The sequence below is a fragment of the Aotus nancymaae genome, unplaced genomic scaffold (assembly GCF_030222135.1).
Source record: "Aotus nancymaae isolate 86718 unplaced genomic scaffold, 86718_ANA_hifiasm-v0.15.2.pri h1tg000041l, whole genome shotgun sequence".
NCBI lineage: Eukaryota > Metazoa > Chordata > Mammalia > Primates > Aotidae > Aotus > Aotus nancymaae.
The window spans coordinates 30,443,083-30,469,248 of NW_026988455.1; the positions used below are offsets into that span (position 1 = coordinate 30,443,083).

The 26,166-nt window shown below is 40.5% G+C and overlaps 1 protein-coding gene across 1 annotated transcript in view; it reads left to right on the forward strand.

Moving 5' to 3' along the window:
- The first annotated feature begins 9,604 nt into the window (after positions 1-9,604).
- RASEF (RAS and EF-hand domain containing) overlaps positions 9,605-26,166 on the forward strand; it is a 76,093-nt gene continuing 59,531 nt past the window's right edge. The window contains exon 1 of the mRNA XM_012472155.2: positions 9,605-10,035. Within this exon, the coding sequence (XP_012327578.2) occupies positions 9,605-10,035 (431 nt within the window). The remainder of the gene's footprint in view (positions 10,036-26,166) is intronic.

Consider the following 26,166-nt stretch of genomic DNA (forward strand, 5'->3'; position numbering starts at 1 on the left):
AAGAGGCCTTTTTGACTCGAAGTAAAGGTAAACATTTGCTTAAGAGGATCAAAATTCCATATCCATGATTTTAACAAATTCTGGAGTGGACTTAGTTCTCATGTCTCCCCCTTCCCACCATCCTCCCTTGTTTCCTGGGCTGCTGTTCCCTCCTACCTGGTTAATGTTAATTCAGGTTCTTCTAGTTCATTTGTGAGCAAAATTAACGTGTATTATCCAAAACAGATGGTTCCCTCCCATGAGTAATTCTGGTGCCAGAGGTTAAGATAATGATTATTTTCACCTTGTTATTAAATACACATCACAATTATGACACTGTAATAATTCTCTAGAATATTTCTCTAATCTCAAAATGAAACTCAGATGTCTTTGGATCTTTGCCTCTATCTTTTTCTGCTTGACTTTTCCCCAGTGTTTTCCTTTTATGCCTGATTTTTGCAGTAGGGACATTTTATCAAATGTCTTCAAAATGTGTATTTAATAAGTTCAATTTGTATTTTCACTCTGGTAGGGGAGGGGAGGGTTTGTGATATGTCAGAGCTAAGGTAAGTTTGAGGGTAAAATTCAAGAAACTATTTGTAAAAAGTATATTTAATGACCGATTCTAGTAACTTTTTCATCCTCTTTTTCCTATTTAGAGGTTGTTCAGTGGTTTATTATTGTCATATTTGTTTGGAATGTGTAAAACTCAGATTCTGTAAGAATGTCACCCTGGATGCAGTTGAAAAACTTTGCAAAAATTGTAGACAGTAAGAGAATGTTGATTGTGCCCACTTGTGTCTCTTTGAGTCTTATATGTCATCATAAAGTGAAGAGGATCCCTGACATTTGCTGTGTACTGGTTTGTGTTTCTTCATAAGCCCTCATGGTTGTTTCCATTTTATTAACACAGAGTTGTAGCAATCATTAAATATTTCCCAGATATAGCTTCTGGTAATTTCATTTAAGGATAAACCAAGTTTTCATGACCTTTCCAGTAGCATAAAATACAGTAGTTTCTTTGTACTTTGGAATTCGTACAAAAATTCCAAAATGAAAAATATTTGGGAAAAATTAAAACTAAAAATCTGTGAGTCATGGGTGACTTTTGATTTTGGAATACCATTTATCAGAATTATACAATAAGCTAATGGGGAAAAAATTCAGGACCTGTCAGAGTTGATGTTAGCATTTCAGGTATACTATATTTCAAAAATCATGTGAGTAGTCTTACTCTGCTCTGTGAAATCTAGACTCTTTGAGTAAAATCTGAGGTTTTTGTAACTAATCTTTCATAAAATTGGGGAATCCATTGAGCAAACACTTCTGTAGGGCACTCTGGCCCTTATTAGATTTCAAAACAAACAAAATAATAGAACAATTTGAGAAAAGTTGGTTTGTCAATTGTAAATGTCGTCTGGAAAAATTAACCAATAATTTGTTTATTGCTGGAAAACATCATCAACTGAGAACTGAAAGGACATAATAAAATCTACTTGTCTTTAAAAATCAGTGGCATTCTCAACAAAATATGTTGGTAGGGAAAGAATCTGTCTTTTTCTACTACTTCATTTTGTGGCAAATGTGACCTCTTCCTCTTTTTTATTTTTTTAACTAGCCCTCCATTTATCCACCTATCTTCTATGATATTAAAGACTGGCAAAATCAAGGAACTCATGTAATATTATTAGAAACCTTGATTCTGCATTCTAATTACTACATTAGTGAAAAATTAGTGTCCTGGTTCATTGTTAATCTAAGACTCAAAGGTATTGGTAAAAAGAGATTTATTTGAATATCTCATCTTTTAAATACTGAATTATATAATGCTTTCCAGAGGACTAGGAATGGCTTTAGAATTTTTTAGATCTCTTTCTGACTTATCTATTTTGTATCATTTTGTACTTCTGGGAACAGGAGCTTTAATCTTTTTTTGTCTAAAAAATAGATGAATATTTTAACATCTCTGCATGTTACAGCATTGGTAACTACTTTCATGTCACATAGAAAATGTATATTTCTCCATTATTTTGAATTACTATGAATGTATCTCTGACCTAATGATGTACATATTACATCCCCTAGAGCTAAAATAAATTTTTGAGTGTTTTGAGATCAAATTCATAGGTTTCCCTAAGAAGAAATCTATTGTGGTCTCAGAACATAATTTGTCTTTAGTTAGAATATAAGCTTTAGAAAAAGTGAGTGTGTCCTAAGCAGCCATAAAATAGTAAATTAAGAACAAAGGAATGCTGACATGCCTATCATTCTGATAGTTCTAACATTAAAATGAGCATAACTGCCTAAGAGTTATTTATAATTATAATGTATAAACCCTGTCTACTTTCAAAAAGACTTTGAGACTTTTTATAGGTAAAAACATATACATGCACCCACATACAACTGAGCAATTCAAAATTATATTAAGAAGAAGTTGATTGGAAACCAGTTAGAGAAAGAATATAAATAGAATTGGGGTTAAGCTGAGAAATGCAGTTTAACACTAGACATCTATACAGACTCTATTCAGACTATAAGTTGGAATTTGCTGGAAGGCAAGGCAACATGGGGAACAAAATAAACATCATGGTCCTTTCTGCCATCTAAAAAGAGGCCTACCAATACTTCACAAAGGCAAAATTAATACTCCTTAAGGAGAATTGATCATAGGATCCTTCTATAATATTAAGAAACTGAAAAGCTTAATCAGACAAAATTGCATAAGGTTATGCAGATGATGGTTAGTTGGTGTTTACTTATTTTTAAAATTTTAAGTAAGTTATTATTAATAGAATTTCCAGTCTTCCTGCATTCTACCACCATTTCTTTGTGATTACTTCATTTCTTTCCCTACAATTTGGTTACTATGTTTCTAACCGGTTTAAACAAATTTTAGAGGTGCTGAAGGTAAAAGACTGGTTTGAAAATAAGAAGATTCCTTGCCAATGCATAAAGTTAACTTGTGCTATGAGAATAAGTGAAATGTGTTCGTCCTTCCCTTCTTCCTACATTACAGTGTTGACAAACTTTCTGTAAAGGGCCAGAGAGGAAATATTTTAGGCTTTGCAGGCCATATATGTGTCACAGCTTCTCAGCTATTTTCTTGCAGCATGAAAGCTAATGAGTGTGACTGTGTTACAATAAAGCTTTATGGACACTGAAATTTGAATTTCATATAATTTTCACATATTCTAAAATATGTTTCTTTTTATTTTTTTTTAAACATAAAAACCATTTCAGTGAATGGGCCCTACAATAGTGAGTGGTGGGCTGGATTTACTGACATCTGGTATCTCTCAAAGGACCAACATCCTTTCCTTTGGAATATAGCTGGTTTTAAAGTTTAGATATTCTCAACATTCCCTCACTAAACACAGACAGGTGACAAATTCTAAAAACAGACTTGTAATTTTCATGTTTGATATTATATTTCTCCTTTGAGAAACAATAAGTACTAGTCATAGTCCAGGTTATTTGAAAGACTTTTCATGCATTTATCATGCTTAGAATCCATGCTCAGCTGTATCCACTCCAGATAATCTGTGTTCCTTTATTTTCATCTTTTTTTGTTGTTAGATTGAGGATTCTCCATCTCTCTGGCTGCACCATCACTTCTGAGCCGAGCAAAATAAAAGTTTTACATTTCTTTTTGCAAAAGGTATTATCAGTTACAGTTGGATAATATTAAATGACTTATGTTTACAATACCAAAAATGAAAGTCATCAAAAGCTACTATATTTTAACATAAACTTGCATGACAGTTTCCCGCACAACAACCTGTCATGTTCTGCAACCAGCCTTTTGTTAGAGTTTTGATCCTTCAACACTTACCTCCTTCTCCCTTTGTTTTCTTCTTTAAGAAAACAAACTTACACTTCTGTATTAGTTTACAATTGCTGTAAACAAATGACCACAAACTTAGCAACTTAAAACACTACCCTTTTGTCATCTCAGTTCTGTAGTGCTGAAGTCCAGAAACAGCTGAAGTGGGTTTTCATCTCAGTAGCTCACAATGCTAAAATCAATATGTAGATCTGATTTCAAGCCAGGGATGTGTTCTCATCACAAGCTCAAGTCCCTTCCAAGCTCACAGAGGTTGTTGGCAGGTTTCAATTCCTTGCAGTTACAGGACTGAGGTACCCATTTCTTGCTGGCTGTCAGCAGGGTGACATCCTCAGCTCCTTAGGGTCTATCTTCAGGTCCTAGCCACCTGGTGTTCTCATGACATGGCAGTTCACTTCTTCAAAGCCAGGAGGGAAATAGAATCATATAACATAATGTAATCACAGAAGTGATTATCCCATCATGTTCACAGGTCCTGTTCACTTCAAAGGGGAATATGCAGAGCATGTACACCAAGGGGTGGGAACTGGGGTGCCACTGTAGAATTCTGCTTACCACCACTTGCTTTTTCTGCTGTCCAAAAGTGAACTGAGGTTCATGTATTTTTATTAGATTTGATTTCTCTACTTCTTGCATATATAATATAAAACAGTGGCTGGGTATGGTGGCTCATGTTTGTAATCTTAGCACTTCAGAAGGCTGAGACAGGCAGATATCCAGCCTAGGAGTTTGAGACTAGCCTTGGCAACATGGAGAAACCCCAGCTCTACAAAAAATACAAAAAAAATTTAGCTGGGCATAGTGGTGCGTGCCTGTAGTCCCATTGACTCCAGTGGCCAAGATGGGAGGATCACCTGAGCCCAGGGAGGTCAAGGCTGCAATGAGCCATAATCACACCACTGCATTCCAGCCTGCATGAGAGTGAGACCCTGTCACAAAAATAAATACATAAATAATAAATTTAAAACACAGACTTTTGTCTTAACTGAGAGGAGCAAGATGGACGAGACACACAGTTTGCTCATGTGGGAAAATGCCATGAGTTTTGCTTAGTCATCACAAAATAGGATCAGAAGTTTGAAATGCAACACTTCTTGCTCAGTTCTAATAGTGAACGCCAACTCTGCTCTGGTTCAAGACATGAAACAGTATTTGATATCGTTTGGAGCATTACAGAGATACTTAATTTTTTTAAATGAAAGATTTACCAAAGTGTGATAACTGCCAACACAACACATAGACAACAATGCTAAATATTAATTATGGAAACAATATGCAGTCAAAGGGGAAGTTCAAATGGGTCTATAATGCTTTCTTTAAAAAAAATAAATCTGAGGCAAACAGGATAGGATGTTCACACTTGCTAATTATGGATAGGAGTATATAAGTGTTATTACTTTCTCTTTTTTCATGCTTTACATAAAGGGAAAGTAGAACACTATGATATAAGTTTGCTGACACATTCCTTTTTGCAATATCTCCAACAATTTTCCTGTAACTTTCTTAGGAATGGTAAGTCCTGAGTATATATATTCATGAGAAAACTAAGACTCAAGCTCTTACAGGGCTATGTATGTTTCAGAGTGTTTCTGAACCTACTAGCTGGTGCCTCAGTGGTATGCCATTACTAAGGTATCTGGTTCCATTTTAAACGGCATTTCGGATCTTTCTGGGGCAAAGTAACTGCAGTGTTAAGTCATGCTCTGAGGAATGCTCTTGCACCTGAAGGAAATCTTACAGGGTGGATTACAATAGGCTTCCACTAAAAGCTTTTTCCACTTACCAGATGAAAAGCAGGTTAAAGTGGTGTGCTCATTCCCATTATGGGAAGTTGGGCCAATTTACGGTGTAGTGGCAAGGTATCACTTCTCATGACTCACCAGCCTAGTCACTGTCTAACATGAGGTCTCCTAAAGTATGTTTTAAAGAGCACTAAGTCTGTGGAAAGCTCATGGAAACTGAAATCAAACCAAACCAAAACCCAAAACTCAAAGTTACCATAGTCAAATACATTTAGAAATATTCGATCGAACAGCTTTATTTCAAAAGAATATAGGATTCTTTCTCAAATTTATTTGTGTTTTACAAATGTAGCTGATCACAAAACTATTTATTTCCAAAGATATCTTTTCACTGCTTTGAGAAACAGGCTCTAACAAGATTATCTTTGATTCTTAAAATTCTGAGCAGCCAGAGAGGAAGCTGATCTTTCTAAGTCATGCTGACAACCATGGTCAAGCTCTCCTTACCTACTAATTCATTGGCTCTCAAAGGCTGCTCTGTTATCTCCAGTTCCTGGCTAGCTGCTTCTGAATGCTAAAATAAAAAAAGAAGTACCTCCTATTTCTTTTTTTCTGTCTCTTCTGTTACTTGAAAATAATTAGAGACAGATTATCTGACCATGGCTCTCCCCTGAGTATGTTGCTGGGGTTATTAAAAAACATTCCTGCTGCCTGATACCTGAACTGACATACATGCTAAGTGACGTATTTGTGAGTGGCAGGTCACAATGCAGTTGTGTAAACTTTTGTAGAAAAGCAGGATCCAGTTCTTTTACTGAAGCTGGGAAATGGTCTGGTTAGACAGGAGAGAAAAGCTAAAAGATCTGCTTGATATTTACATTTTGTCCTGAAAATGAGGAGCTATTAACTTAATCATGTGTTGAAGTGTGGCTTATTTGGGGGACAGTAGAAGCCCTGATGGAAACGAAAGGGTGAAATATTTGATCTATGTGGTGGGACCGAATTACAGAGAGTTTTGGATGCTCAGATGAAGAGTTTATCTTTAGTTCTCTTTTTATTGGAGCACCACTGGGGGTTTATGAGTTAGGGTACCGGCTTCCTCAACCTCAGCACAATTGACATTTTTAGCCAGATAATTCTTTGTAATGGGAAGGAGGGGAGGCTCTGGCCTGTGCATTGTAGGATAGTCAGCAGCATCCCTGTAGCTATCTACTAGATGCTAGGAGCATCTCCCTCTTCTCAAATTAAGACAGCCAAAAATGTCATCAGACTGCCAAATGTCCCCTGGGAAACAAAATTGTTACCTGATTGAGAATTAAAGAGCTGGAGAATGACAGAATAACTGGTGTTTAAGAAGCACTGTCCAGTTGTGGTTGTGTAGAATAAACAGGAGGATGGCAGGACAAGAGCCTGGCAGAATATATCAGAGGCTGCCCCTTTACTCTAGGTGTGGTCTATTGTTACAGTAAGGGCCTCTATTTCTCTGTATCCCTGTTTTTTTCGTAGTCCTTCCCACAATAAGTTAGGGCTTGGCGGTGTGACTTGCCAATGAGACTTGTCAATGGAATTATCAGCAAATATGACACAAGCTGAAGCCTGAAGAATACTTGTGCACTGGTGCTTAAACTCGCTTGGAACACTGCCACCATATGACAAAACCCATGCTAGCTTCCTGAAGACACATGGCCCAGCCAACAGCCAGCACCAACTTCCAAAAAAATAAGTGAGGCTCTCTAAGCATCCAGCTCCAATTGAGTCAACAAGAAAATCACCTAAGAGATCCCAGGCAAGCTATCAGACAAACCACCTAGCTGAGCCCTGCCCAAATTGACGATAATGGTATTATGAACAAATAAAATGGTAACTCTTTAAAATCACTATTGTTGTTATGCAGTGATAAAAAACTGATACCATAGGTCTGAAGTATATTAATATTGGTAGAAATAAGAAAATGCATGCATAAGACATTTGGAATAATTCCTGTTTTTTTGTTTGTTTGTTTTTTGAGATGTAGTCTGGCTCTGTTACCCAGGCTGGAGTGCAGTGGCGTGATCTCGGCTCACTGCAACCTCTGTTTCCTGGGTTCAAGCGATTCTCCTGCCTCAGTGTCCCGACTAGCTGGGATTACAGGTGCCCGCCACGCCTGGCTAATTTTTTGTATTTTTAGTAGAGATGCGGATTTACCATGTTGGCCAAGCTGGTCTCGAACTCCTGACCTCAAGTGATCCACCCACCTCGGCCTCCCAAAGTGCTTGGGATTACAGGAGTGAGCTGCTGTGCCCAGCCAATTTGTGTTTCTTGATGACTCTTCAATGAAGGGGCTTAGTGAAAGGGCAAAGCAGGTCATAGAACATAAAAATTCAGAAATAATGAGCACAAAGGTCAGAGTGAAAATTCAGGCATAAAGTTGTGCAAGCATTCGTCAAAAAAGCACTTCTGCCTAAGCAATTAAAAAATTAGAACTCATCTGTTTTGAAAGTCATATTCATTAATTGCAAACAATATAAAGATAATAGTAGTTCAAACATTTAGTTTAATAAGTATATTTGTAAAGTTTTAAAGGCATTATCAAGCTGGCCACCTTTTAATTCATATGGAAAAACCAATCTTTAAAATAGGAAAGCACATAAGCTCAAAATCAATAACAACTTACATTGCACTAATGATAAGATTCATTTCAATGTATTAGCTGTCCAACTGTATAAAACTATATTCACTTACCAATTACGTTGCCAAGACCAGGACTTCCAACGGAATGCCTCTCATAATTTACCAGTTAAATTTGCAGATGGGGGTTATCAGTAGTAGTTACAGTTTAATAGAAGCTGTTAGCGTTGATCATGTTTATTGTACAAGAGGAAACAGTTCCTCAGATGTTTAGCACTTAGCTTTATGTTTAAGACCAGTAGCCTGGGGAGAATGTGTCAGTAATATCCCTTACTTAATGATCATATTTTTAAGAAATCAAAGTAATAAACGATAAATAGAATCCAGAATGAGATGAAAGGAAAATATTGTCAGAAAGTCTAAAATGTGGAGGAAATGGATAATATGAATAAAATAAAAATGACTCAAATGTATCTTTACAGGCCATGAGAATCACCTAAAAAGTGTTTAAAACAAAAGGCTAACATACCTTTGGATACATAATTTAACAAGTTTGTTTAAAGAAAAAAACCTCCAAAACCACCTCAGTCTTTGTCTACACAATGCTGCCTGCCAAGCGATTTAGTTTACTTTTCCTCAGGTTTAGGAGACGAGGATTGAGAAAAAAAATGTGGATTTGGAGATCTGGAAGATCTATGTTTAATTAAGCAGTGGGACCTTAACGTTAGACGCACAAAAATGCGTTAACAAAAGCCAGTAAAATTGAGAATGGGGTCTTCCGGTAAATCTTGTACATTGGTTTATAAGAAACTTGTATATAAAGAAGTTGACCAGTTTTCGGGAATAAGAGAATAACATGCACTTAACTCATTCGGAATCCTAACCCTACCTACCTTACCTCCCTCTGTCCGGTTACCTTCTCAGGCGCACGCCGCACATGGTGCGGGAAAGCGGAGCGCTGGGCTCTACCGGAGCAGCGCTTACGCCGAAGGGCAACGCTCCCGCCACACCCCCATCGCGGCCAGGTCTCCCCTTCCTGCGCGGAAAGCAGCGGCGGGCTCCGGGGCGTGGGGACTAGAGAATCGGAGCCGCGCGCTCCTCCTCCCCGACTGGGCGGAGCCGCACCCCTCGGGAGAGTAGTGAAGGCTACCGCGCCGCGCGGGCGCTCAGTCGCGGGAGGCGCTGCTTCGAGGTGCCCGGAGCCTGAGCGCACCTCACGGCTCCCGGGCCCTGCACAAACTGGCATCGAAGGGAGCCGTCCGGCCACCCGCCACGTTCCGGCCCCGCCCGGACTTTCCCTCAAGTGGCCAAACCAGCCGGACGAGCCAAACTCGCCGGGCCTCCAGGCGGCAGCAGGTGGCCCCTGACTTCCCGCGAGGGCCGTGCGCCCCGTGGCGCTCCGAAGCCCTCTCGGCCGCCCCCGCCAGGCGGGATGGAGGCGGACGGGGACGGAGAGGAGCTGGCCCGGCTGCGCTCCGTCTTCGCCGCCTGTGACGCGAACTGCTCGGGACGCCTGGAGCGCGAGGAGTTCGGGGCACTGTGCGCCGAGCTGCGGGTGCGGCCGGCCGACGCCGAGGCCGTATTCCAGCGGCTGGACGCCAACCGCGACGGCGCAATCACCTTCCAGGAGTTCGCGCGCGGCTTCCGCGGGGCCCTCCGCGGGGGGCGGCGCCGGGGCTGGGGTCCGCGGGATCCCGCGCCTGCCGTGGCCGAGGCGGGGCCGGAGACACCGGGCAGCGAGGAGGACGAGGGCGACGAGGACGCGGCGGCGGCGCTAGCCACCTCGTGGGGCCCGGAGAGTCCGGGCCGGGCTTGGCAGGATTTCCAGGCGCGACTCGGGGAGGAAGCCAAGTTCATCCCCAGGTGCGAGTGTGGGCTCGGGGCGGGAGGTGATCCTGGCGCCTCCTGCTTTCTTTCTCGCACTTACTTGACTGTGCGTAGACCCAGTGCACTCTACTCTTCTCTGTGAGGTGCTCGCTTTGACTTTTCCGAGATCTCCTAGAGTTAAGAAAAGGTAATTAGAGAGTCAGTGTTTGGGGCGAAAGTTTTAAGTGCTGAATCCTGAGCCTGTAATTAACCGGGATCCAGTTAATTACAGGAGCCTTCCTGAAATCTGTAGCCGCTGGCGGCCCGTGCGGGTTTAGGCGCGCGCCCCACATCTCACCGCGTCCTGGTTACGTCACCTTCTACCCCAGGCCTTCGGCTCGGGCCCCAGGGATGGGGCCCGGGCTGTTTGCCAGTTTGGCGTCCTCTGTAATAGTTTTCTGATTTGTTGTTTTCCTAAGACTGTAGAAAAGGAAGCTTTGTTGGGCGTTTATATTGTTGGACACAAATATTCATTGATGCACCTGCTAGGCGTTTTACAGAGTTCACACCTTTAATTTTCAGAGCATCCCTAGAAGGTAGGCTTGCTTATTTCTGAACTTAGACCTAGAAATTAGACCTTAAGGGGCTTGCCCAGTTCAAGACGTGAACGTTGACCCCACATCTTGTGAACTGAAAAACTCACTTTTTATAGGACGGAATAAAATGATAAAATGACACAATATACTCTCTGCTCTTATTGCTCTGACAGAAATAACATATCAAGTCACTGACTTAATTATCAGGAAGTAAGGGGATGCCTACAGGTGGGATTTCAGGGCCTGGAGAGACAGAGGCTCAGATTTTCTCTTTTGAGTTTCATTTGCATTTGTCCATCCCTTGGTGTCTGCGCATCTCCAGCTTCTATTTTTCACTTAATTCCCCGGCGATACACAAATTTCAGTGCTGTACGTGTTTTTCTGTTTTCTGTTTGGGTTTTAACTGAAATTTTATTGAGTGCTAGCTGTCGTTATTAAGACACTCTGAAAGGCATCATTTTGGTTAGCAGTGTGCACATCTGAGAGGGAAGTCTGAAAAGGACGTATCCCTGGAAGGTAGTCAGTGTGCTTGTTCATTGCTTCTCAGCTTAGACTGGCAGGGCTGGAAGTCCTCACTTCCTCCTCCTCCCAATTTCTCCCGCCAGCATGGAACGTAAGGGGAATACTGGGTATGGGGAGTGACTCACTGTGTAGAGAAAGTGGGTGTGTAACGATCTTTTCTATTATTTACAAATGAGTTACCTTCCCACCAGGGAAGCAGCAAAATTTAAACATTCCTACAACCTATACTCTTGCTTTTAGTCGCCTTTAATCTGTAACTTAGTCTGGGTACAGCTGGTTAAAAAAAGTAAGAATTTTAGGAATGAGGCAGGGTGAGTCCACATCATATTGGATGTTATATATGCATACACGTGGATCTGTTCTTTGCAGTTGTCTAATCTCAGCAACATATGTTTCACACACAACCTTAAATGATTGAAATGACCTGGATCAGTGTACAAACCAGGACTTGGTGATATTGAGGCATTGTTATTACCACGTTGCCTTTCCAAACTCTTCAGAGATTATTACCTTTAATGGGCACCAGTGTCAGGTGGTAGACTTGTGTCCTAAGCCTCACCTCTTGATGTGACATTAACAAGTACAATATTTGTCTTCTCTCATGTTCAAGTGGAAGAGATCTAAACTGAGTTGCTGCATCAGATTGTTGCCATGGCAGCCATCAGCTGTTTTGGTAAATTGGATTAATTCTACTTCACTTCCTCATACAGCTGTTCACCTTTCCTTCCTTCCATCCAAATGTGATTTAGAAACATCTTTTATTATTGATAATACTGTTGGCATTATTTCAGCCAAATTTATTCCACTAACATTACCAGTTGCCTGCTATATGCCAGATACTGTGTTGCTGGGGACAAACAGAAGGATGATATGTAGTTTATGCCCTCAAGATGCTCATGGTGTGGGTGAAACAGTTTTCCAACGATTTCATCAAAGAACATTTAAAGGCAAGAGGGTTATTTATAGGAAACTCCCTGTATTGTGGACATAGCCCAACAGATAGCTGCAAGCAAGAATTTTCTTTAAAGTCTTGAGCTTTTCTTTAAAAAAATCATTAGGTTGTTCATCTTAGTACACAATATTTGGGAACTTGTTTTAATATAAAATAGAGCTTCTTCTGAAGGGAGAATTGTCTTTCCAGGATTTTGTGCCATTCCAACTTGTGGCATTGTTTCCCACCTGGCACTCCATCTTATCCCTGTTGACAACCTGCCCCAGGCCTATCCTGGGGAGTGTTCACATCCAGTTTGAGAAGAAATGCATACTAAATAGGAAAACGTTTGGTTCCTATAAAGGCAAAGCATGGTACTGTTGACAGGACTTTCATTTCAAGGATCTTTCAAGCAAAATATTAAGCAATTTTGGGTTAAATTCCCCAGTCATCCGTAATTGTGATGTTAGAGGGAAGATAATATTGCATCATGAAGGGATGGATGAAAGTGGCCTTTGGGATGTGTGTCATTCTTCAGTTCATTTTCTCTTAGAAAATTGAGGGCCTTTTTCTTTTAAAGGCTGGGGAAGGAGTGTCCAAGGAGTTGTGTGACCTGGGAAGCTGAGTCTAGCAGGTGTGAAGGGTCTGCAAGGTCAAGATGGGGCTTGACCACTTCCTGGTCAGTTTGATAAGATCAGCCAACAGGTGGAAGCAGCAGGACAATGTGATGTGGTTATATAAGAGACTTTGGGAGGGCAGGTGCTGCCAGCACCAGGAAAGTCATGGAAATAGGAAGAAAACGTGTGGGTGATGAGGGTGGAGGGGCAGACAGAGAGCAAACTTATAATGGAGCCTCCCTAGTTTCTGATGCCCGGGTCATTGTCTTGGTGAAAGGGAGTTTCATACCCAGGAGACACTCAGTAAATGTTTGCCAAATGAATGGAATCAATCGGTATTCTTTGATTCTTGTTTCATGTATCTGCATTTTGAGAGAGAGTGTAGTTGGTTTATGCTGTGAGCATTCTCCCCACTTCTTTTGCTGGTTCTGTCACCGTTTCCTTTTTTTCCAGTTACTGTTGTGAGGCCATCTTGTTGTTCAGAGATTGCTAAGAGAAGGAAATAGAGAGAGTGTGTGTGTGTGTGTGTGTGTGTGTGTGTATTAGCATCTGATAGAGAGCTGAGAGGAGGGATGAGGGGCTCTTCTTTGACCTCTAGTCAGAGCTGAAGCTTTTCAATGTTTTCTCAACTCCATGTGTAGCAATTTTGAGTGTTATCTGTGAATTGATTGATGCTGGTAAATTAACTTATAACCCACATTCTCACAAACAGGAACGTGAGGGTGCAGCTGGCACTGGAACCATCGTGGGTCTGTGAGTGGGCACAGGTATCCCCAAAGTGGCCAAAGCTGGGACAGCCGCAGGTCAGGTGCCTGCTGTGTGACAGGTATCTGTGATGGGTGACATGCCAGGCAGGGCTAGGCCAGGATTTGCTAAGGTGTCAAAATCAGTGCCGTTAGTTGCTTCACATGGTTTGTGATGTTTCTACATGCACACTGTTGAAGGGGATTCTTTATTTGGTAGTATAAAAACAAATTTAACTGAGAGGAACCAAAACTTTCCACATGTGAGTTGTACACAGATTGGCAAATTGGCTTACCTTATTAAACTCAAGAGGAAAGGGTAACCCATTGGATAGCAGTTCTATAACTGGGAAATTTTAAAAAACAAGTAGCTGCCAGTAGGCAGAGGCATCGTTTCGGTACTGGTGAGGGCTGCTTTTCCCTTCCCCCTTCTTGGGTTCTAGTTTTCCTTGTCAGAATGATTGCCTTGTTTTGTAATAGTGTAGTTGCTTCACAGCTCCCTTGATTTACATGATTCAGTGGTTGACAAGATAGAAAAGGGAGAGGAGAGACAGGCAGAGAAAGACCTAAACACATCAGTAGTGAGCCAAAGAGCAAGAGAGAAGGCCAGAGATAAGAGTGGCAGAGTGGGACACCATGAGAGGGAGTGAAACACAGTGATCAGATGGAGGGGAAAGGGAGGGAGACTGGTGGAGTCCATCTTGCCTCAGTTTCCCATCTTTCCACTCAGTGAGCCTATGGCCCGGAGCCACTTGAGGTGAGAGTGGCAAATCAGCTCTTCTCTCTTTGATCTCAGCTCTTGAGTATCTTCCACATGTGAGCATCTTGGTGCTTTGGGATGTGTGTGTGGTATTTAAAGATGAATATATATATATATTTTCATGTTCATGGCCTCCTGTCTGGTTCTCATCCAAGAAGAGAAGATGTGTTCTAGCCTTACAACATGGTGGTGGGCTGCACCTAAGTCCTAGATGAGGTCCAAGGGTTCTTTTGATTGTATGGGGTATTTACCTTGAGTACCAGCTGTGGGATCTACCAGTGTCCTCACCGTAGGTTTTCTGGAGGTTTATTTACCTTTTCTGGACTCTGAACCGGGATCCTAACATCTGTGTCTCTGTCTACCTCTGTATCTGTATCTCCTTGTTTTTTAACTGTTGCTATTGTGTAGCTTTTTGCTTTTTCTCTTTAATATGTCCTCCTTCACAGTTAATGTGTATCATTACTCTGTTGAGTGGGAGAGACCTGTCTCTTAATAACTACAGCTCGTTATTGGTGTATAGAAATGCTGCTGATTTTTGTACATTGATTTTTGTATCCTGAGAATTAACTGAAATCGTTTATCAAAGCTTAGGAGTCTTTTATAGGAGTCTTTAGGGTTTTCTAGGTATAAGATTATATTCTTAGCCAACAGAGGCAATTTGACTTCCTCTTTTCTGGTTTGGATGCATTTCTTTCTTTTGCCTGATTGCTCTGGCTAGGACTTTCAGTACTATATCGAGTAGGAGTGGTGAGAGCGAGTGTCCTTGCCTTGCTCCAGATCTTAAAGGAAATGAACCTTTGATCCTTCCTCCTGGGCCTTGTGTGAATCTGTGCATACCTTAGGTTTTATGGGCTCTACTTGCTGGAGGAGGGTGGCCACTTCTGGTTCTGATATTTGAATTTAATCTCAAGGTAGTAATTTCTTTTTGGCTTTCAGATTTTGGAAAAGTATTCTGACCTTCTGGTCCTTAGAAGGCTCTCTGTTTTAGCCATCTGGGCAGTGGCCTGCTGTGACTCTCATAATTCACTGATTGCTCAGAGCTTTGTTCTCAGAATTTGAAGAAAGATGATTTATTCTGTCCTTATAGTCCTTAAAACTTAGTATTATCAGGGAGACTGTACTCCCAGAACTACAGACTCTTCTCTAGCTTTTCCTCGAACCGGAACTTGTGATTTACTCTTTTCCAAAATTACTGTTAAATTCAGTTGTACTACCCCTATCTCTTTAAGCACTTAAAAATCTTTATCTGTTTCTTATTTTCTGCCCAAGTTATTCAATCTTTTTTCACTTGTAAAAAGAAAGTAGCTGTATCATATGCGGGAAAGGTTAGTGTGCCACAGTGTTTTGAATCCTTTTTCTCTCCGGAGAGGGTATATACAGTATACATTCTTGCTTCATCCATAGCATATTACAATTTAGGTAGCACTTGAGTGCAGTGTGTACTCATAAGGGAGAAATGGGAAGAGATTATTTATTCTGCATGTTCAGGGCTGCCTCACCTGACGGTATTAGTCTCATATGAGGTTGTAAAATGGAAAGTAAACACTGTCTCCCAGAGGAAGGTTCTAATGGTGGAATTTATCTATGACACATAGGATTTCTTTAGAATTATTTTGTCAAACGAGTTCATTGTTTCAACTTGTAAATATTCAGTGTCTTCCAAATGATAATTGCTTTTGTCAGAGTCATTATAAGAAAAGAAGAGTGAATTTTAACCCTTAAGGCCTTAGTCTTTCTATCTTATAAAAACAAGATACACAGCTCCAGGAGTGCAAATGTTTCTTTGATCCTTTTTCTAGTTCACCCAATATTGACATTGCCTTGACATCTCACTAGGCACTATACACACCTGACCCTGACCTTGTTTCTCACCTTCTTAAATACTCAGGAGTTTCTGACACCTAAAGGACCTGGAATGCGGAATAATGAATGAGAAAATTCTTCCCGGTGCACCAAAATGCCACTCATTCTAGACTATGGATGTTTCACATAGAATGCTTCTCAAATTGGGAGCCATAGACCCTTTGGGCTCTTTACATGTATCTTTGGGAGTTTTAAAAGACCAAATATTCTTATTTACATTTTGGCAATAATGTAAAATAAATTGATGTGAGCTCATTCCAGATCATCCGCATTACAGATTTGGATGACTCTTGCATTACAGATTTGGCTACACAATTTCAAAACTTGCCTTTGTGTTTGTGAGGTGTCCCACAGCACTATGTGCATTGTCATGGGCTGAAAAGGAAGGCAGAAAGGTGGGCTCTGTGTGTGAGCCATTTGTTCACATAAACCAAAGGTGACTGATGACAGGGTGTGGGATTTTCTGTGTCTCAATAGAAAAAGGTTGGGAGAATAGGGTTTTGATCTCAGAAGTGTGCTCAAGATAGCCACATATGAGCTGCCAGCCCCACACTGACATTGACTGTGGAGATTTAGCTTGGAAAACTACATCTTCTGTCAGATCAGCTGACTATTGCTAATTTTCATGTCATCGATTTTGTAAACGTGTGTTGATTCTAGAAATGTACTGATGCTATTGGTATGAGTTTATATCTGATGTATGTTTGTTCATAGTTAAGTGTAATGAGTTATAAGCAATTTTTAAGTCAACTCTGGAATTCACAAGAGTCTTTTTTTTTTTTTTTTTTGCAGACAGAGTCTCACTCTGTTGCCCAGGCTGGAGGGCGGTGGCACAATTTCAGCTCACGGCAGCCTTTGCCTCCCAAGTACAAGTGATTCTCCTGCCTCAGCCTCAAGAGTAGCTGTGATCATAGGCATGCACAACCACACTTAGCTAATTTTTCTATTTTTAGTAGAGATGGGGTTTCACCACGTTGGCTAGGGTGATCTTGAACTCCTGGGCTCAGGTGATCTGCCCGCCTCGACTTCCCAAAGTGCTGGCATTACAGGAGTGAGCCACCACACCCAACCTCACAGCAGTCTTTAATAAGGTCTATGTGTTAATCAAGTATGAGAAATATTATTCTAATGGTACTTGAAATCCTCAAGAACTATATAGGATTGAAAACATAAGTGTTTCATTTCTCAATGTGTGTTTATCTCCTCTGTCATTTAAATTGTGGGCATAACACTATAGAAAAAGTAAACCTCAAATTTCCCAATCCTATACAAGGAACATATGTGTTGTTTTCCCACAGAAGAAACTCTTCTCACCCTTTTTCCTATTTTTTCATCCATTCATTCATTTATTTACTTATTCATTCCTTAACTTAACAAACATGTTTTTTTGTATCCACTGTATGCTCAGGACTGCACGAGGCTCTGAGTACTTAGAAACAGTCTCCTGCCAAAAGCCAAAGTTGCTTGGCTGGTTTCTCTCTATTCAGAAGATGACGACATCAGTGAGGATATAAAGTGGCAAGAATCACGAGGTAGATGGCCCGTGTCCAGCTTTCACCGATGGTCAGAAATGAAACAGACCAGCTACACTTGGGGAGTTTCCTCCTCTCTACCATAGAAAAGTGACGCCTTCATGCCTTCCCTTGCAAGGCCAAAGTGTGCCAAAACTTTCTTTCGTAGTCCTGCATCAATAGGACTACAGGTCCCTGTCAAATGACCGCCAAGCTCCTTCTGCTCTTACTACACCATGAGCTGTGATTGATGTAATGGAGAAGGGTACACAAACATGGAGGCCTCCACAACCCGTCAGATAATGTTAACCTATTGATATGGAGTTTATGGCCAGTAAGAGCCTCTGCTTCATATGCTGGGGAGACAGCCACTTCTCGGCTCAGCCACTTCTCAGCTCTGGACAGCAGCTGCCATGCAGGATGCAGGTCCAATGTTGACAGCTATGCTGGATTTTAAGTGCAAATTTCCAATTTTGCATCGCTTTGAAGTTCAAAGCACATGGGTGGAAGAGACAGCATTTCCAGTGTGCAACCTGTTTCCTACCTGTGAATGTGCCCTGGTTAATTCAGGTGTTAGGTTTGATCTCATTTCGAAGATCCCTGTTGATTCCAACATGTTATTCCATGACATCCTAACTTAGAACTTTAATGGTGCTACTTATTTCCCTTTCAAGTTTGCGGGATACCCTTTTAACCCTTTTATCTTTACTTTCATGCTCTTAGATATTATTGTACTTTGCAGAGTTATCTTGCTCAGGCTCAACAGATGTTGTTGCATAATATTTTTCTACTTCCAGGTTATGCTGCCCTAATGGGTATGTCCTAGGGGAGGAGGGCTGAGCTATGAATGCATTGAGATGTCCAGAACACCTATTACTCTGATATTTTTCTTTCTCTTCATCTGAAGCTGGAAGTACTTGGGTGTCACAGATTTTAAGATGTGTAAAAAGTCAATTGGAATAGAATGATTTGTGATAAAAAATAAGGGAATTTAGTTATGAGAGATAATATTTTCTGGTATTGTAGCATTGTTTTCTTTCATTGTTGGAATTGTTTGTCTGCTAAGCAAAAATTATATTTTAAGGCTAAGAAATTTGAATAGCCATAAAAGCTGTGTGTCTGTGTTTCTTTTCCTCTTTTGGTTTTTTCATTGTTTCTTTTTTTGTTTTGTTTTAGAGTAGTCTTATACAGGTTCAGTCAAGCTTTGTTCTTTAAATGTTCTCATATGTATCTGGCCTTGTCGTCCATTTTTAATTGACCAGGCAAAAACATTTAAGATAATGGCATGTTCTGAGAGCTCCTTCCCACCACATGCACACCAAGAACAGCCACTATCTTCAATTTCTTTTCTTTTTTTTTTTTTTAGACAGAGTCTCGCTCAGTCGTCAGGTGCCAGGCTGGAGTGCAGTGGCGTGATCTTGGCTCACTGCAACTTCTGCCTTCCGGGTTCAAGCAATTCTCCTGCCTCAGCCTCCCGAGTAGCTGGGGCTACAGGCGCGCGCCACCACGCCCAGATAATTTTTGTATTTTTAGTAGAGATGGGGTTTCACCATGTTGGCCAGGATGATCTCGATTGCTTGACCTCATGATCCGCCCACCTTGGCCTCCCAAAGTGCTGGAATTACAGGCGTGAGCCACTGCGCCCGGCCCCTATCTTCAATTTCAATTTTTTTTTTTGAGATGGAGTCTTGCTTTGTTGCCCAGGTTAGAGTGCAGTGGCATGATCTTGGCTTACCGTGACCTCCACCTCTTGGGTTCAAGTGATTCTTCTTCCTCAGCCTCCCGAGTAGCTGGGATTATAGGTACCTGCCACCACGCGCCAGCTAATTTTTGTATTTTTTGTAGAGATGGGGTTTCACCATCTTGGCCAGGCTGGTCTCAAACTCCTGACCTCGAGATCCACCTGCTGCAGCCTCCCAAAGTGCTGGGATTACACAATTTCAATTTTTTTTTTTTTTGAGATGGAGTTTCGCTCTTGTTACCCAGGCTGGAGTGCGATGGCGCGATCTCGGCTCACTGCAACCTCCGCCTCCTGGGTTCAGGCAATTCTCCTGCCTCAGCCTCCCGAGTAGCTGGGATTACAGGCACGCACCACCATGCCCAGCTAATTTTTTGTATTTTTAGTAGAGACGGGGTTTCACCATGTTGACCGGGATGGTCTCAATCTCTTGACCTCGTGATCCACCCGCCTCGGCCTCCCAAAGTGCTGGGATTACAGGCGTGAGCCACCGCGCCCGGCCCAATTTTTTAAATTTAGTTTTGGGACGTCTTATGGGAATATTCAGCTTTGGTAACCTGTGTGATCATTTACAGTTAACTATAAAAGTATAGCACAGCCGGGCGCAGTTGCTCACACCTGTAATCCCAGCACTTTGAGAGGCCAAGGTGGGCAGATCACCTGAGGTCGTGAGTTTGAGACCAACCTGACCAAGATGGAGAAACCTCATCTCTACTAAAAATGCAAAATTAGTTGGGCCTGGTGGCACATACCTGTAAACCCAGCTTCTCAGGAGGCTGAGGCAGGAGAATCACTTGAACCCGGGATGCAGAAGTTGTGGTGAGCCGAGATCTTACCATTGCACTACAGCCTGGGAAACAAGATTGAAACCCTGTCTCAAAAAAAAAAAAGAATGGCACGTGCTCAGATGGCCATTTTGTCATAAGTGGTCATCTTTGATCAAGTATACCTTTTAATTAACTAGATAGAAAGCAAAAAAGTACAAAAGGAGTTACTTATTGTGAAATCCGATTGCAGTGGTGAAAGTATCACCTATTGTTAGCTGCCTGTAGCTACCTGGTGCAAGGGTGAGGGCTCATAGGAGGTTTAGGTGGCATTTCCTGATGGATAGCATGCCCATTTGCTTAGGCATGGCGGACTCTACCAATTCATCCCCTGGCATGACACAGTCACCTCATAATTCTTATTTCTATAAAACAGAATTACAGTCTGCTCTGCATGTACTTGCATTGTAGCAGGGAAGTCCTAAAAAAAATCTTGAGTACAGAACTCATGGGAAGCTCCAGCAAGGCACAAAGCGGAAATGAATGTCAGATTGATTCTGTGTATACAGATTCAGGGTTTTGTATTGGTCTAATAGGATGATGCATCACCTCTCTCCTAAGAGATTATAGTGAATGAGCTGTCTTCAGGACAATAAAAGTCCATTAGTCCACATAATTCAGAAATCTATTAGGTTGTTAGAGTCCTAATGACCGTGGCAAAAATTAAAATATGATGGGATAGCTGAGCACTTGGAGCCTTGAGAAATGACCTACTCTGTTGAATGATGTCTAAAATTAAGGTTCTTATCAGTAACAAAGTTTTTATTCAGCTCTTTTCATCAGTCCTAGCGTACATTCACTGTGAAGCTGGTACATTGGTTTACACTGATTAGCTCCAATGAAAGTGCAATGATTTAAGACATTTGTATTTGTTAGAGTTCTCCAGAGAATCAGAACCAATAAGATATGTGTGTGTGTGTGCGTGCATGTGCATACATGTATATATACACACACATATAAAATATATGTTATGTATATGCCATATAGATACACATATCTTTTTACATGTTATTTAGAAAGAGAGAGATTGATTTTAGGGAATTGACTCATGTGACTGTGGAGGCTGGTAAGTCCAAACTGCAGGGCGGGATGGCAGGCTGGAGACCCAGGGAGGGGTTGAGGTTGCAGTCCAGGTGAAAAAGTCATCTGCTAGCAGAATCCCCTCTTCCTCCTGGGAGATCAGTCTTTGTTCTATTAAGGTCTTTGCTGAGTGAATGAGGCTCACATACCCACATTATGGAGGGTAAACTGCTTTACTCAAAGTCTACTGATTTAAATGTTAATCTCATGTACAGAATACCTTCACAGCAAAATACACACATGTTTGAGCAAGTATTTGACAACTGTGGCCTAGCCAATTTGACGTAAATAAAATTCACCATCATAGCCACTAAGGGAGTTTTTCAAATACTCTCAGTTTTGTGAAGATCAGAGAGCATTTTTGAATGCTGTAGCTTATAATGTAAGTAACAGAAAAATTTTAAACTATTTGAATCTGGAAAAATTCCTACACATATATTATATCCCTTCACTTTCCAAATGCCTAAGCACTCCACAACCCAAAAGTACCAAATTTCTAAGGCAACTTTAAAGTTATTAATTTTTTTTAAACTTCCAAGAAAAGGCTTGTCCTACATCTGCTTATGGCTCTGAGATGCCCCTCTGGGAGAAGAGGTCTTATTATTCAGCCTTGTTCCTACCCCTCCATCCTCACCCTACAATGCCACTCTCACCAGAATATTCATAACTTCAAATTGAGCACCTCAGAGAATATACATATTGGATTTGAGCAGCCTTAGCCATCCAGCAAGCCACACAAACATTTTGCTTTGCTGGACTTTCCTGGGCAAATTCACTGCTTGCTGGCTTCCCTTCTTCTTTTCCTTCCTTCTCACACCTTCCTTCCCTCCTTTCTGCAAGTGCTCTGTGAAAGGAAGGCATGGTGCCAAGAAGTCCAAAGGCTGACATTTAACAAGGAACAGTAAGAAGTTTTTTCATAGGAATGGGTTCTTATCTGCTATGCCCAACTCTTAGTTATTGTCCGTGAGTTGGAAGTTACTAACAGGGATATAATGTGAGAGCACAGGGAAGCCAGAAGTCTTCCACCAGGTATAGGTCCTAAAGCAGCCACAAAGAGCTGCTTGATTCATTATTCAGTTCCCAGCAGCTCAGCAGGCACTGGTGTTAAATCACATCTTCTCTTTGCTAGTCAAGGGCATTTCTAGAAAAGCAAACTCCTAGGTCCCACTGCAGACTCCTGGAAGCATCTACATTTTAACAGAATTCCCGAATGGTTTGTGTGTGTCTTATACTCTGCTGAGAAAATGAGAAGTGAGAGTGTTGTATGTGGCCACATCTGCTGGTCAGATGCTTTCAAAAAGGCAGAAAAGACCCAGAAAAAACATGCTGAACTGAGGTAGAAAAGACAAACTTTGCTGATTTCAAAATTTTGCCTTGGGGTGCTTCTGCTTATTTGATATCTGAATTTTGAGATGTTCATGACTGAATTTACCTTGAGGATACAGTCATTTATACTCTATCAAATATTTCATGTATTTTGTGAATGTATTCTTCAAAGACAAAAACAGATGCAATAAAGCAGAGCATAAGTATATAGCTTGCTGAGTTTTCAGACGAAACACTTGGATAAATCAGAATGCAGGTGAAGAAACAGAACATTTTCCTGTATTGCAAAAGCCCAGGGTCCCCCCTCAATCACTGCAGACCCCTCTTTTTCAGAGGAGTCATTGTCCTTTACCTCTGTTTTGATGCTACATATATAGGTCCATACAATGCATTTGGCTTCTTTCAGTCACCATGATGTTTCTGAGCTTGTAGTTTAAAACTTTTATTTTCATTGCTGTAGAGTATTCCACAGTGTGAAAATACCACAGTTTATTTATCCAGTTTACTATTAATGGCCATTTGCATAATTTCTACTTCATAGCTATCACGCGTAGTACTGCAGTGATCATCTGTCACAAGTCTTTTGGTAACCATATGGACATGGGCAATGCTTTGGTCAGAAAAATTATTTGCAAAATCACTGAAGCTTTCCTTGCTAACTTGGCCATCATTATGAAGTCTAGTTTTATCCTGGGAGGTAGTAGAATGATATCCCCAGGGATTTGTGGAGATGGTCGTTCAGCTTGACTTTTTAAGTTCCGTTGTAGAGTGTTTGTCCTTGCTGTCAGGCTGCAAATGACGTTCTATTATTCTCAGTACTTCCTTCCTTCCTAGGTCTTTTGTCTGTTGAAGTTCTGGAAAACAAATTATCTGGACATTAGAATTGTGTTTTAAAAGCCCTCTAAAGTAGAATGAGTGATTAAACACTGAATGCTGAATGAAACAGCATTCAGAATCACAGTGCAACAAAATGTATTCCAGTAATGAGGAAGAGTGGGTTTTAGTCTCAGCACTGCCAGTAGGGCCTTGGGCATGTCATTTAATCTTTCAGGTCTCAGTCAAAATAAAATAATGTATACTAATGATTTCTGAGAGTACTTCCAGTTCTAGAATTCTATGAATTTCGTAAGTCAAATTCAACTAGATTTTTTTCCTAAAAATCTAAAGTTTTTCCAGTTTCTAGGCAAAGATTCCAGTTTGCTTTTGAAATTTTACTTCAGTACAGAAAACTTATGCTGGCATAACCTGCCAACAGAAGGAAATAAAATATTTTTTGAAACAAAACAAAACAAAACAAACAAAAAAAAGAAGCCCTGTTTGAATGTAGATTATTCCTGTACCACGAAGGTTGTCTCAGAGGCTGTTTTACTTTTTTTTCTGACTTTCCAGCCTCCTTTTGGATTCTTCTTGGTGTCAGATACCTGAGTTTCAGATAGCTGGAGTGCTGCCATCATTTTGAAATTGTAATATTATTATTTGTAGTTTTACTCCTGTTCCATTTTTATTCATATATTAACTCCTTTTTCAATTTTGTTTATATTGGAGTTTCCTCAAGTAGATGCTGTAGTTCTAAATTATATTTTTAGAAATTCAGCCACTTAGAGAGATAAGCACAAAACATTGAGTTATATTATTTTGAATACAAATAAGTAGGTGCCCAGCCAGGAGTGGGCATGGTTCACGCTGAACGAACCCACTGGAGTCTGTCAGTCACCTCATATCTTGGGCTCCAGCCTCATAGTTGGTCACTGAAATTATTTTTAATCCTTTCTCTTTTGAGTCTTAGGGGAATGCTTAAAAAACTACACACCAGGATAAACAAATACTACTGCTTTGTGGATTCTCCTTGTCTACCCAAGCAAATTGTTGTAATAACTGTGTGACAACTTTCGTTACAGTACATGGACTTAAAGCAACAATTAGGCATTTATTTCCACTTCCTTTAGTAGCTTCTTTATTTCCATTTCCTTTAGTAGCTTTTGCATTTGTTTTGCTGCCCAGAGGGGTGTGTTATTATTCAAGCAGGTGAGAGAGGAATGCAGTTCAGACCACAGGGAAGCAACTGGAAACCAATGGAATGTTAAAGGTTTAGGATAAAAAAATATAAACTGAGATAAATGTAAACATATAGCTTACTGAAATTGCTTTTCCCTTATCTGATGAAGCAGTGAGTTAAGATGATGACTCAATTAAGGGAAGACTGATTTTTCTTTGCTTGACTCTTCTTGGGGGTTGCGGTCAGACTCCGTTGGCAGATGGTGTTTGCAGATCTGGAGGTTGTTTGCTCTTTTAGTGAACTGTGGCTCTGGGAGCACAAAAGTAGACCAGTGGCAGGACAACTGATCCTTGAATAATGTGCAGAAGTCAGATTATAATGAGAGTTTCGGCTACCTTTTTTTTTTCTAAAGCACATTTCAGAAAATCATCCTTCATTCTGCAGAAAACCAAATGAAAATATAATGAAACTTTCCAGCAGGTTGCTGGGAAAGCAGTGGAGTGGACAGATGATGGGCAGTGGGGTCTGTCTCAGGAGACTTCTGCCTTGTGGAAAATGTACCCCAGGCACCACTGAGTGAGACCAGGAGCCTCTCAAAGGGTCTTAACTGTTGAAATGTCAAATTAGAGATGTCAGCAACATTTTATTTCAAAGGGGAAACGTGTTTAAGAAAATTCGCAAGAAAATCTCGACAACTGATTTTACTTAGTTTGATATTTTTGCTCTGTTTTTGTATCTTTTCATAAAACAGAAAGACTAGAACACTGTTATTGATTTATCTTTGTTTGATAGGTAGCAAGGTAGATAGGTAAAAATCAGTGATTCTTAAAAGCAAATTATAAAATTCTGTGACATGTCTTTTGGGACAGTAACTAAACAAATAATATCACATATATACATGGTTTTAACATAATTCAAAGATGTTATGAAAATTTCATACTTAATTACATTAACTGTCATAGCAAACTTAGCAAATTCTGAGTTAAATGCCAACCATTTAATAATCAGTGTAGGTATTCAAAATATAATAAATGCTAATTCAGGAAATATATTTGCTATCGAATGAACAAGTAGAATGCACTTACATATTCCAGAATGTACTGATTTCAGAAGAAAAAAATGTGCTCTTTATTCTTTGCTGGTATTCATGATCCTGTAGCATATTAAGAAATCATTTGGAAATTTTAGAATGACAAGAAAATTCTTATCTTTTGTAGAAGCTAGTGATGAAATATCTATGTATGTAATATAATATCTGTTGATCACCATAGAATCATGTAATTTTATTTTTGGAACTCATATATGTTATTAACAAATATAAATATTATTTTGTTAAACATGTGCTCACATTTATTATTGAAGTATATTCAAAATATATTCAGGAGTTAATACATTGGTTTAGCCATCCAGCTGATGTTGAGATTTCAGCAACCTCAACCCACAAAGACACAAATCTGAGGTGGAGTCCATTTACATACTGCTTTGAAAAAATACCTGAGACTGGGTGATTTATAATGAAAAAGAGGTTTAACAGACTCACAGTTCCACATGGCTGGGAGGTGAAGGAGGAGCATAGGTATGTCTTACATGACAGCAGGCAAGAGAGTGTGTACAGGGGAACTGCGCTTTATAAAACCATCAGGTCTCTTGAGACGTATTCACTATCACTAGAACAGCACAG